This window comes from Cavia porcellus, unplaced genomic scaffold, assembly GCF_034190915.1.
Source record: "Cavia porcellus strain 051 isolate PalLab524CR breed Dunkin Hartley unplaced genomic scaffold, mCavPor4.1 scaffold_17, whole genome shotgun sequence".
Taxonomy (NCBI): Eukaryota; Metazoa; Chordata; class Mammalia; order Rodentia; family Caviidae; genus Cavia; species Cavia porcellus.
Window position 1 is genome coordinate 5,184,111 of NW_026947500.1, and position 11,811 is coordinate 5,195,921.

Genomic DNA, 11,811 nt, shown 5'->3' on the forward strand with positions numbered 1-11,811 from the left:
TAAAACAGAATGTTAAATAGGTGGCAGAACTAGGGCTCAGGAACTTGCCTGTAAAGGCTGATGAGCGCCTGGCCTGGATATTTTAGAGTGAAGATTGACTCTGACAGGTTTTGGGTTTTGTTTATTTTCTAAAGATTATTTAATTTATTGAAATGTATCTGTCCAGGCCTCAAGGGGGCACGCAGCAGAGCTGCGTTGTCTTTCAGAAACCATCGCACACACGGGATCAGCAGGCCTGTGGAATCCGGTCTCACTCCTTTTCAATGCAGCACCTAGCAAACAGCAGATGTTCAAAGTCTGCTGCAAAATGAATGCATAAATCCTGCTTCCTCTTGGGCCAGGTCGGCCTGAGAGTAAGACATTTTGAACTGTGACACTGTCACTGACCAACTTGCAGTAGATCTGGAGACAGCAGCTTCTCTTCAGCCACTGTGATGAAGCCCTGGAAGTGAGGCTCAGTTGGCCTGGGTAGGGACAAGACAATGTGGTTGGATTTAACTCAGTTGTTCTCAGACCTTGCCTAGACCAGCAGGACTTAGATCCTGAGTCTACTAAAGATCTCGGATAACTTATGGGAAGTTATATTATTTCCAAAATCGTATAGTTAACTATTTAAAAAATTCTAACAGTGGCACGTTTGTAGTAGCCTTTCCTGTGCTTTAAGCTACTGAGGATTCTTCTGCTGGCAACAAGTCCAAGAGCCTCTTGCTGACACAGAAGCTTGGTTTCCGGTAATACCTAACCTTAACTCACGATAGTCCTTCGTGCATTTCCTCCCTTCTCCGGGGGCCAAGCTGTCGAGCAGGGCTGTTGAGTTTGTCAGTGATGTAGAATGGTTTCTACTTTCAAGTACAAACAAAAATACCAGGGTCACTGCAGAGAAAAGCATAACGGGCATGGGACAAGCAGATCATAGAGATGGTTAGGATAGAGGGAAGAATTCGTATGAGGTAATTTTTTATAATTCTTAGAGAACTTGCTTAAAATATAACTAAAATAATGAGAAAGAACTCAGCTCTGCTCCTAGGAGAAAAAATTAAAAGAATTCCCTAAATCTCAGTTATTTGTAAGATTTGGGTATAAAGAGAGCATCCTATTTCTCATATGTTTGGTTGACTTCTTTGCCTAATGTATAGTAGAAGGTAAGTTAACACTATTAGATATCTATATATATATCTGTATATGTATCATGTGTATTCCGTATTTATGATTGTTTTTTATTAAAAAATAAAAACTGAACAGTTGACGTTTCTATAATCTAGACCGGTGATGGTGAACCTACAGCATGTGCGCCGCAGTGGACTCTGTATTATTGAAAACTCTAAGAGGTTCACTATCTCTAGACTGTAGTTAAGAAATCTCATTCCAGTTTTCAAAATACTCAATTTGTTTTTCTTTTAAATAAACATGCATTAGGTGTTAATCTAACCATAACATAGCAACTGGTTGATTCAGACTGTATGGAAATCATTTTTCAAGTTTGCCTAATCTGCTCTATTAGTTTGCATCATAAGGTTCTTACTAAGAAGAGCTCAGGTAGCTAATGGATTCTCCTCTCTTCTTAGGTTTATTTCCATTTACAGAGGACCCAGCCACACTTACAAGGTCCAGAGACTGACGGAATTCACATGCTACTCCTTCCGAATCCAGGCAGCCAGCGAGGCTGGAGAAGGGCCCTTCTCGGAAACCTACACCTTCAGCACAACCAAAAGTGTCCCCCCAACCATCAAAGGTTTGTGGGCGTGGACTGCTTGTCCTGCTCTCCTGTTGGAGCAAGGAAATGTGGAGTTGTAAAGCAGGATGCACGACTCTGACCTTAAATACCCTTGATGTTTCTAACACCAGCATAAGAGAATTGAGTATATTTGAACACTCACTGCAGTTCGTGTGATAGTGAGGCATTCTCATCCTCACAAGTGATAAAGGAAAAAAAAAGATCCAAGGGGCAGAGTTTGGATCAGAATGAGAGTCAGTGCCTGGTGTGACAGTATTTACAGCAGTTTACCAGTGAAGGTTTGAAGGCCTTCTTTCCCAGAGCCATTCAGAGGCACAGAAGTTGGCATTCATCTTAGGGTGATTTGGGTACCTAGTGATCAGGACTGACTTGGGCAGCATTTCTAGGCCCAGCACTGTCACAGAGATGCTCTTGGAAAGCTACAGTAGCTACCTTAAGTGTTTATCTTAAGGTGTGTGAATAAGTCCTTTCCTACTCTGCCCTCTTAAAGGGCTAAGGTACTGCAGAAGTCTTGAGACCCCTACCTATTCAGCTTTTGTCTCAGGAGAGAACAAAAGCCACTCTGCCTGGACCTTTCCTCTGCCAGGTCTGCTGGGGCTGTTGTCCCTCTATTTCCAGAGTTGTGCCCGACTGACCAGCTGACTTGTAAGGCAAAGCATATAGCAACAGGGACTGAAGCTTGCTCACCGAGCCCTGAAGCCTTGCCCCTTCCATCCGGTCTAGGTGTCGTGGAGGTCCCTGCTCTTGTCTTTAGAGGCAGGCAGCTCTTGTGACTTTATCCAGCTGCTGTTCAGAGTGACCCTGATGAAAGGGGATGAGTGTGCCTGTGGAAAGGTCCTCTGTGTGTTTGGCCCCATGACTTCCCACGTGGAGAAACCAAGTAGCTCCTATAGAACAGTAGTCAGTTACAGCAGGGTGGGGGCCTCCAAAACCAGAGTTAGCGTCTGGCTTGGCTCCTTCCAGAGCTAGTTTATGGTAAATGCCTTTGCCCTGCTTCTCTGCCCCTCAGGTCTTTGCCAGCCCCTCCATGGACCCAGAAATCAGTCTGGATGTGCATATTGTGTGTACCCCAGCCATGGGTCACTTGGCTATAAATGCACTGCTCCTTTGGTGCAGATTCATCTTTAACAAAGACAATTCCTTGTGTGGTTGCATGGTTTTTTAGTGCCAAGAAAACGTTACCACTTTTACCAGTTACTAACTTCAAGGGTCTTTCTCGTACTGAGAGGCACTAAACCCCTTTCAGTGTGATTCCCGGTAGGAAATTCATTTATGAAAACCAAAACTGCAAATTGATAGCACTTCCCTTGCATAGTTCTTTTACTTTAAAAGGGCGTTTTCCTTACACTGTCATATGATCAAGTTGTTTTTCTTCTCTTACATTCAGGAAATTATCGTCCTAAGCAAAAGACCATTTAGTCTGATAAGATTTTTTTATGTAGTCTTCTGTAAATTGCTTGAAGTGTTGGCCAAGTACTTCCATTATAAGCTTTTTTTTTTTAAACAGAAAACATTTCTTTATCCAAACTACAAGTAGAAACAATTGCCTCTGAAGAATTAATTGCATGTAATTAGAAATTAAAATATAGGTGGGTTGAATAGAGAAGTTACACATTCCAGTTGAAAAAAGTAGAAAAATATCAGATACTGAATTATAGATAACATAAGCTGTGAAAAAAGCATTTTTAAATCCATAATATTTTAAGGGCATGGTAGTGTACTTAATTTTTAAAGCCTTGCAATGCTGCTTATTTTGGGCACTTTAATGCCACCTGCTTCTCAAACCTTCCTTAGATCTCACCCAGATGTGTCCCATCGTTCCTGTGTTAATCTGCCCTGTGTTCTGTTTCTTTTTGTCCTTATGGTCTCTTACCTATATCTTAACTCTCTTGAAAACAGACTTTTACTTACCTTTATTTCTGTATTCCCAGAGCACCTAGGACAGGGCTTAAATCATAGAAAGTACTCAGTAGCCACAGAAAAAATAATGAAAATGCAGTCACACCAAGGGGTTATAAATGAAACATGACCAGGGACTTGCCACTGTGGCTTGTTGGTCCTGGAATAACTTCACTGTGCCCAGAGGATAGCCAGCTGCATTGCTTCAGGTGGGCAAGTCAGTCTCATCAGGACAGATATATGCAGGCTTGGTCTCACTCTCCCTAGATCCCTGCTGGCAGACTAGAATATTTACTCTAATGTACTTTGAATTTGAACTTAGATGTGTGGATTTGCATTTCAGCACCTCGAATAACACAATTAGAAGGGAATTCGTGTGAAATTTTATGGGAGACGGTACCACCAATGAAAGGCGACCCTGTTAACTACATCCTGCAGGTACTGGTTGGAAGAGAATCCGAGTACAAACAGGTAAGAACCAGTGCATATGGTGGATGTGTAGCTTATCATAGTCAGTCTGGATCCTTGGCCTCTGCCCAAGCCGTGAATGATTTAGTACACCACATCTTCCTTAAAAATCAGTGGTTGAAATGGCCCAATGTACCCATGACACAACTCATCAGGGTATATAATCCCTAATTTACGCGCATTTTGTATATATTGATATTCAGCTTAAATTTTTAGCTTCAAGCATAGGCTTACCTTGTATTTGATAATGGCAGTGATGTTTGCAAGTATCCGAGGCTGCATATAAGTGAAAATGAAAATGCCAGTGGTTTTGCTATGAAGGGGAGCAACTGCACCGGGCTGGACATTTAGCTCAGCGGTGTAAGTGCCTGCCTGGCAAATGTGAGGTCTTGAGTTTGAGCCCCAGTACCAAAACAAAACAAAACAGAATAACAAAAAAACAACTGCACCAAAGAATAATATCTGTGTCTGCCTTTTTTATTGAAGTTACAATGGAAAAATAGGTGATGACCTTTGGGCCCTGAAGGCCTATGACTTGAGATCCAGGTCACCTCTTGTCACCCTTCAGTGTGCACAGGAGTCACCTGGGAACTCTTAAAGTGCAGATTACATTTGAGATGGTTTGGAGTGGGGACTCAGACTTTTGGATGGACACTGATGTTTCGAGCCCAAACTGCAGCCCAGAACCTACTTCTTATCACAAAGTGCCAACCCTTCAATTAAACTGAATACTGAGGTTTTAGTTTAGAAAAAAATAACTCGTACTTAGCCCCTTTTGTCCTAAAAGAAAACGTGCGTGCTATAATTTCACCACCACTGCTATCTTAGTATATCCCGTATCAGAGCAAACAGTTTCACTTGTGTGAATTGTTTCACCTTAAAAGAAAGCTATGACTGAGTTCAGGGTCTCAGTTCATATACAAATAGTTCTCCCCACTAGGTTGAGCTATTTTTAATATCAACAGCACTGTCTTATCCCATGGCACTATAAAAATGAAATATAAGGCATTAGGAAGCCTCGCAGCTTGTAATTTAACACTTAACAATAATTTATTTCCCAATAGTAACTCATTGGATGATGCTCATTGTTTTCTTTTGAAAACCTTATATTCCACGTACAATGCTTTTCTACTTGTTCTTGGGAAAAAATTCCACTTCTCAAAGCAGAATATTACACAATGACATTCTTAAAATGCTACTGCACAGTGAAGAAAAAGTGTCATTTGCTCAGTACGTATGAATGTCAAATAATTGCCAAAATAAAGGAAGGCCTCTTGAGTAATTTAGATTTTAACAGCAGATTAGCTGTTTTGAATCTACTGTCTGTTTAATGTATATTTGGACCCATGAGTATATAAATACCAGTAGGACAGTGCACATTAGTGTGTATGCTACAGAATATTTTTCTTCTAAACAAGTGATAAACGGTGTTTCTTGTTGAGCACACACAGGAACACAGAACTCCAGGGTGGGCTTGGCAGAGGGCGCTTATCATTCCTCCCATGTCTGTGGGCGTCCTGTACTTAAGAACCCAGTGAGGATGGTAGTACTCCGTGACAAGATACAACAGTCAGGGACAGTTTGTACAATAGGGGAGCTCCATTTGTTGTGGCTACTGCTGTTTATTTTTGCTTCTTCTGATTCAAGTAGCTTAATTAAATGTAGTATTTTGAGTATTTTTGTGAGTTGTTCTGGACATGAGATAGGGAATATTATGTGTGCAGTGGGAAAATAATTATAGATAGGAATAATAGGTAATGGGCTTTGAATTCATAGACAGGCAAAGCACATGACACTGAGAGGTAATCATTGCTGTGTATGTACCACAGCAGACCCAGGGGCTCTGGTAGTGTGCAGTATAGACCTCAATTACAGCTCTAACTAGACAGGGGCCACTAATGTATGGGCTTGTTGCTCTCTTTTATTTTCTGAAGACTGACACACAGACAAACCCACAAATATTTCTTGCAGTACACAAAAGAGGCAGTTTCAAAGCAACAGGGTCATTTATACCTGCAGTAGTGATATAAGTAAACTTCAGCACAGAATCAATACAGTCACATTTATAACTCAGATGAAAAAAATTACCCATAATTGGAGAGTGTACTTATAAAGCTTCATTTTGCAGGCAGCATTTTGCTTGAAGCATTGACTTCAGTTTGCCTTGGATCTAACTGATTAATTTGTTTGGTTACCATAGTGTAGAACAAGCAGCATGTTTTCATAATTAAATCTACTAACTTAAACTATGAAATCCTTACCTAAAATTTTAGTCTGCATCAGAAGGCACTTATATATCTTTTTGGCTTTTTTACTGTTTAATAAATGTTCTAAGCGCAACTTTTGTTTGGAAGCCTAAACTTCTTTTCACACAGTACTAATTGCAGAGCATTCTTGAAAATGATGAAAGTGTATGCATGTGACTTTTTTTTTTTTTGCTTAGACAGTTTATTACATAAATAAGAAATGAAGCAAAATGGTTAATATTCATACCCCCATTGATAAAGCAATGTTTCTTTTTACAGCAGATAGTGAATATAGGCATTGAGGTTGAGAACAGGGTCAGCAAACTGTGAGAAACTGTTTCCTATTGGCATACATTGCTCATATTTGTTGCGTTAAGAAGACCTTTGACACATCTGAAAGTGCCACTTTTACTGGTATCTCTAGATAAATGTTTTATCTCACATAATATTTAGAATATGAAATGTGTATTGATTTTTCATGGCATCACCAAAGGTACTATGAGGAAAAATTTCTTAGCCAAACTATTTTCGTCTTAAGTCTACAACACATCTGGGCACCCTCGCCCATTTCAATAATTTTCAACACAGAAACAATAAGGCTATTACTGTCTTACAGCATAAATTTTTAAAAATTGTTGCATGAATAAAGAAAGGGTTTTAAAATAATTCAAAACAAAAAATAATAGCTCAAAATGGAGATCTTCCAAAACCATCATTTATTTACCATTTCTTCATTTGTTTTAGGAGTGTTGAGCTCCAGTGAAGGCCACGACCCCTTATAACAGAGCAACCCCCCTTTATGCTTGTACTTAGAATTCCATATAAAATGAATTTATATTCAGCTTAGTAGATTCCAGGTGCTTTATTGAGGAACCTTTAGGTGCTTTGTATTTTGAGGAGTATCTAGCATCGTCACTACTCTGAGAGTTCATAGGCCCTGAGGTTAAAAACTATACACACCCCGGGAAGCAGTTCAGTAGTACAGTAACAGCAGCCTTATCTGTCCTTCCTGGCTCGAGGACACAGTTGCCTGTGTAACATCCATCCCTGCCCAGAGGAGGCCTGCGGGTAGCAGATTCCCTCTTGAGCCAGAGAGTGGCGAGAGGACAAGTGGGCCTCCCTGATCCTGGGATTGTGAAGGAATTAATTCATCGCCTGTCTTACTGTAAAAGTAAGGATGATAAAATCCTCTTGTACTGTTGCTGTGAGCATCACATTCATTCAATTGTGAGAGGGAACTATGTAAATGATACCAAGGTGCCTCTCCCTTCGAGTTCTTAGGAGAGGTAATCTTAGTAAAGAGGTGTAAGCCTCTAGTAGCCCAGCCTGCACCCTCCTCAGTGATCTTCCCCAGAAGCTGTTATTTAACGAATTTCTGCCAAACAGCAATGTTATTATGAATTCAGAGTCATAGATCCTTCATTTTAGTTATCTAAGTATTGCTTTACATCCTGCCAGTTGGAATAAACATGTCAAAATTATTTTAAAGTGTATTGTTCATCAAATCAAGAACAGAAATAGTCCTTATAAAAATAATGTTGTATTTATACTTATTTACAATATTATGATTGGTGACTTCAATAAAGAAAATCTTAAATGGAGCTCTGTCTTTTAAAATTGGGTTGAAGCAGGAGGAAAAGCCCATAATGGTGCCTCTGACAAAATGAATGAAAACAGAGAGCTACAAGCTATGGCCAGCTGCCCTGATGGACAGAGCTGCACTGTCCCATGGAAAGTTACCCCCGTGGCAACACAGCTCCAAGCAGCTAATGACCTGGTGACATCATGGCAGCATCAGCTCCTAAGTCCCATAACATGCTGTGAACACCAGGCCGGTGTCACTGGGGCTCTCTTCAGTTGATTCCTGCAAGCCCTATATGGTGTAGGCTTCAAGTTCCCTGGCACCAAGTGATTGTCCTAAAGTATTACAGATTTCCTTCAGGGGGGTCAGAGAAAGAATAATCCAGTAGCAGTGTAGTGATAAATTGTATAATACTGTGTTATGCTACCATTTCTTAGACACATTCCCCACATACTCTCTCTTTTGGGGTGTCCTTTTATTTCTGGACCTTAGACATACATTTCTTTTATGGTAATATATTTAAAATATAGTCTCAAGCTATGGAACAGTATTCTGAGGAATATGGCATAACAAGAAAATGGTGTTAATCCCATGATGGCTGTGATTATTTACACAAAAGCAGGCCAGTTTTCATCAAACTTTATATATAGCATCCTTAGAAATGGGGTAGTCAGCATTTTAAATTTATGCATTGTGGACTGTTCTGAAATATATTAGAGATGCCGTATTTTCTGTTGACACACTGAAAACTATTCAGTCATTGTTACTGATTCTGCTTTCTGCATTGATTGCTATGGCTATACTAAAATCTCTGTTCGATCTGTGGTTGGTACATATGTGTGCATGTGTGTGTGTATGCTTCATGTACACATTTACTGATTTCTTTAGTTATCCTCTCTTTTCAAATGATACAGAATAAGATTATCTAATTGAATATTTGGAGTTTCTAATTGGATAACACAACTACTTTATCTGGTAGCTGGTCTACTGGTTGCCATGGAAATAATAGAACACAAACCCTCAATACATTTATCCTAAAGGTTAAAAAAATAATGTTAAGACTGTGTTGGCAATGTTTGTGAATGATGAGAGTTGTCCAATTGAAGTTACAAGGATGGCTAAAATAAAAAATATAAATTAAAGTTTAAGTTTTTATTGAACTTGTCAATAAAAAGTTTCCTTCCAGTACATATTCTTAGTTCTTTCACTAAGCTTTTTGCTTGATTTCAAAAAAGAAGCATCCCTTTGCTTTCTAAATACAGTTTGTAGAACTCTTCACTCTAAGGACTTAGGGTTGAAAAATTCCATCAAAATTAATGTATGAAGTCTCTAAGATTTTCTGAATTGGGTTTCTGGGAAATTAAATACTATATATTTGAGGGGGGACTTTCGTAAAAGGATATAGCTATACAAATTCTGAAACCTATAGAAATCTTTTAAATTGAAATTTATTTATATTCACTTTCCAAAGGTCTTCTAAAACATCTGCAGGGATAGGAGTCATCCTTTGATGACACAAATGAAGAGGCCACTTCCCAGGTCTTTGCCCAGCATAGAGTTGGTCTGTGCCTGACATAGAAAAGGCAGTGTTTCCCTGATGGGGCAGCAGGACCCAAGCTGACATGATCTAGAAGGTCTGTAGTGGAGACCCCAGGAAGACTGAGGCTATGTGGGCTGACAAACAGAGTTTAAGAGTCTGGACCTAGGGTTACCACATACGGGCTTCATTAGATGGGCACTCAGGTGGGTGATGATACAGGGGTGTCACGGGCCAAGGAGCTGGTGTAGACAATGGGGACTTCTGAGTTAGAAATGAGCTCTCTTCTGGGGTCCACCATTGCCCTTGTTAGGGGATTTCAAGAAAATAACGTCTGCTTTGAACCTTTTCATTCATCTCTAAAATGAAAGTAATTATATTCGCCTGAAAATGTCATTAGAAGGGTTAAAATCAGTGGAGTTGATTCATCTGCAGCCTAATCCTGTCACCAGCATCTTTGCCGTACACTTCCTCATTTGGTCTGCAATGCCCCTCAGGAGTGGTGCGACTCTCAGGTGCTGTTATGGTCCCGTGTTACAGATAGTGAAACAAAGGTGTGCCACTGGCCCTTGCCTGAGATCACAAACAATGTAAGTAGCAGAACAAGCACTCTGGGAACTCCTTTTCAGTTCCTTGAGAGCTTACTCAGAGGCTTTGTGTGACCAGACCTGGTTCCAGGAGACGAGACAGACCATAATAGTTATCACCCTTTGATGAGTAAGTAAGCAAGTGTTTCAGGAAAGTAGCCTCTAGGAGAATTGATGAGAGCTGCATCCGAAAACCTTGTGGCTACTTGGGAATCACCGATAGAGAAAGCAAAGCCCAGGTGGCACGTGTGGAGGGACCTGCTCTATCAAAATAGGGTGTTGATCTGAAAGAGATAAATCATTCCTTGTAAAAGCAGCTTCCTAGAAAAGACTTAGAAAATACCAACGAGCATTTTAGGTGTAAGAAGTTAATTTAAATTAGGAAAGTATAGGACATTAACAACTAAAACATTTTTTAAAGGAAAAAATTCATTGTTTTCCTGATATCTCATTCTTTAAAAATAGGCTGTTTCATGTGGGTGCTGTATAGTCTGATGAAGAGCTGCCTGTGTGTGGGTGGGAGCCATCACCATGACAACGAGTGCATCTGAAAACATTCATTTTGATTCATCATTGGAACAGTGGGTGGTGAGAAAGGAATAGTTTCCCAGTGCTTCCAAGGGTTTTTAGAGCTCTTTCCTCCCTAGTTGCTCCAGTGCAGTGGTTTGTAGCTGTAGTTGCTAAGGCACGTGCCACAGTTTGTAAAGAAACAGGTTGCTTGACGGGAGGAACATGCTTACAGTCTTACTGAGGGACCAGCAAAAGCAATAATAAATCTGCAAAAGTAAAAGCATACAAGGACTGATTTCCTGGGACTTAGTCACTCAACAAAAGTGTAGCAATTAAAGCACTTGAAGTCTGCTTTGTAAGATTTGAAAAATAAAGGAGCAAAATCATAAGAAAAAGGCTAAGTATCAGGTGATCATTAACAGTTGGGTCCCTTTCTGACCCTTAAGGTCCTTTTGCTGTGTTTTGGTTTGTCCATCACTCACTACATGGCCAGGATGCTGGTGTTCACTAAGGGAACATTGTGCTTTGGTGGAAGGCTTGCGTAGACGTCAGGCATGTGGAACATACAGAGATCCTGGAGGTTTCCTGCAACGCTGAATGGCTACAGGGTGTTGACGGTGTTGAGTCTGGAGGAATTACTCATTTCAAATCTAAAGGATTTGTATTAATTTGAGCAAAATGTTCTAAGAGTATACTTGTGATTGTTTTAAAATTCTAATTAGTAATAATAATAGCTGATTATTTTATTGTGCAATTATTCTGTACCACACATGTGTAAGCAATTTTACAGGGACTGAGGGCTAATCAAACAGAAAGAGTTAATTTTCTCTTTCTTTAAGCCAAATCTCAGCCAAATCTCTAACTGGTTTGGTTTGATTGCAGCTAATTTTTCTGTCTCTATTCACTGTGTCTCATACATGCCATACATTTTATGTGATTATCATTTCCTCACAGTTTTTTGAGAGTCACTGTTGCTGTGCTGGGAGAACTTTGTGAGGCCTCCTTTCTCCAACCGTCAGAGTCCTGTTAGAGCCCCCTCATTGTAAAGGGTGATAACTTTAGATGAATTGGTAATTTTTGTGTCCCTGTTACAATAAATCGCTTGGCAGTTATATTAGAGTTAATGAAAAGGAAGAAAAAAGTTCCTGATCCTTGCAGGAAACCAGCATGGTCAAACAACATGAAATAGTCAAGACAGGGTGCTAAATTATTCACATTTTACTTTTGATAAATTGAATTACATGAAA

At 39.9% G+C, this 11,811-nt stretch overlaps 1 protein-coding gene across 5 annotated transcripts in view; it reads left to right on the forward strand.

Annotated features, from left to right (window-relative positions):
• Nucleotides 1-11,811, forward strand: part of Fndc3b (fibronectin type III domain containing 3B) — a 315,267-nt gene that overhangs the window by 298,571 nt on the left and 4,885 nt on the right. For all 5 annotated transcript variants that reach the window (XM_063227172.1, XM_063227176.1, XM_063227174.1 and 2 more), the window contains 2 exons: nucleotides 1,566-1,732; nucleotides 3,978-4,105. In XM_063227172.1, coding sequence (XP_063083242.1) covers nucleotides 1,566-1,732; nucleotides 3,978-4,105 — 295 coding nt within the window. The remainder of the gene's footprint in view (nucleotides 1-1,565; nucleotides 1,733-3,977; nucleotides 4,106-11,811) is intronic.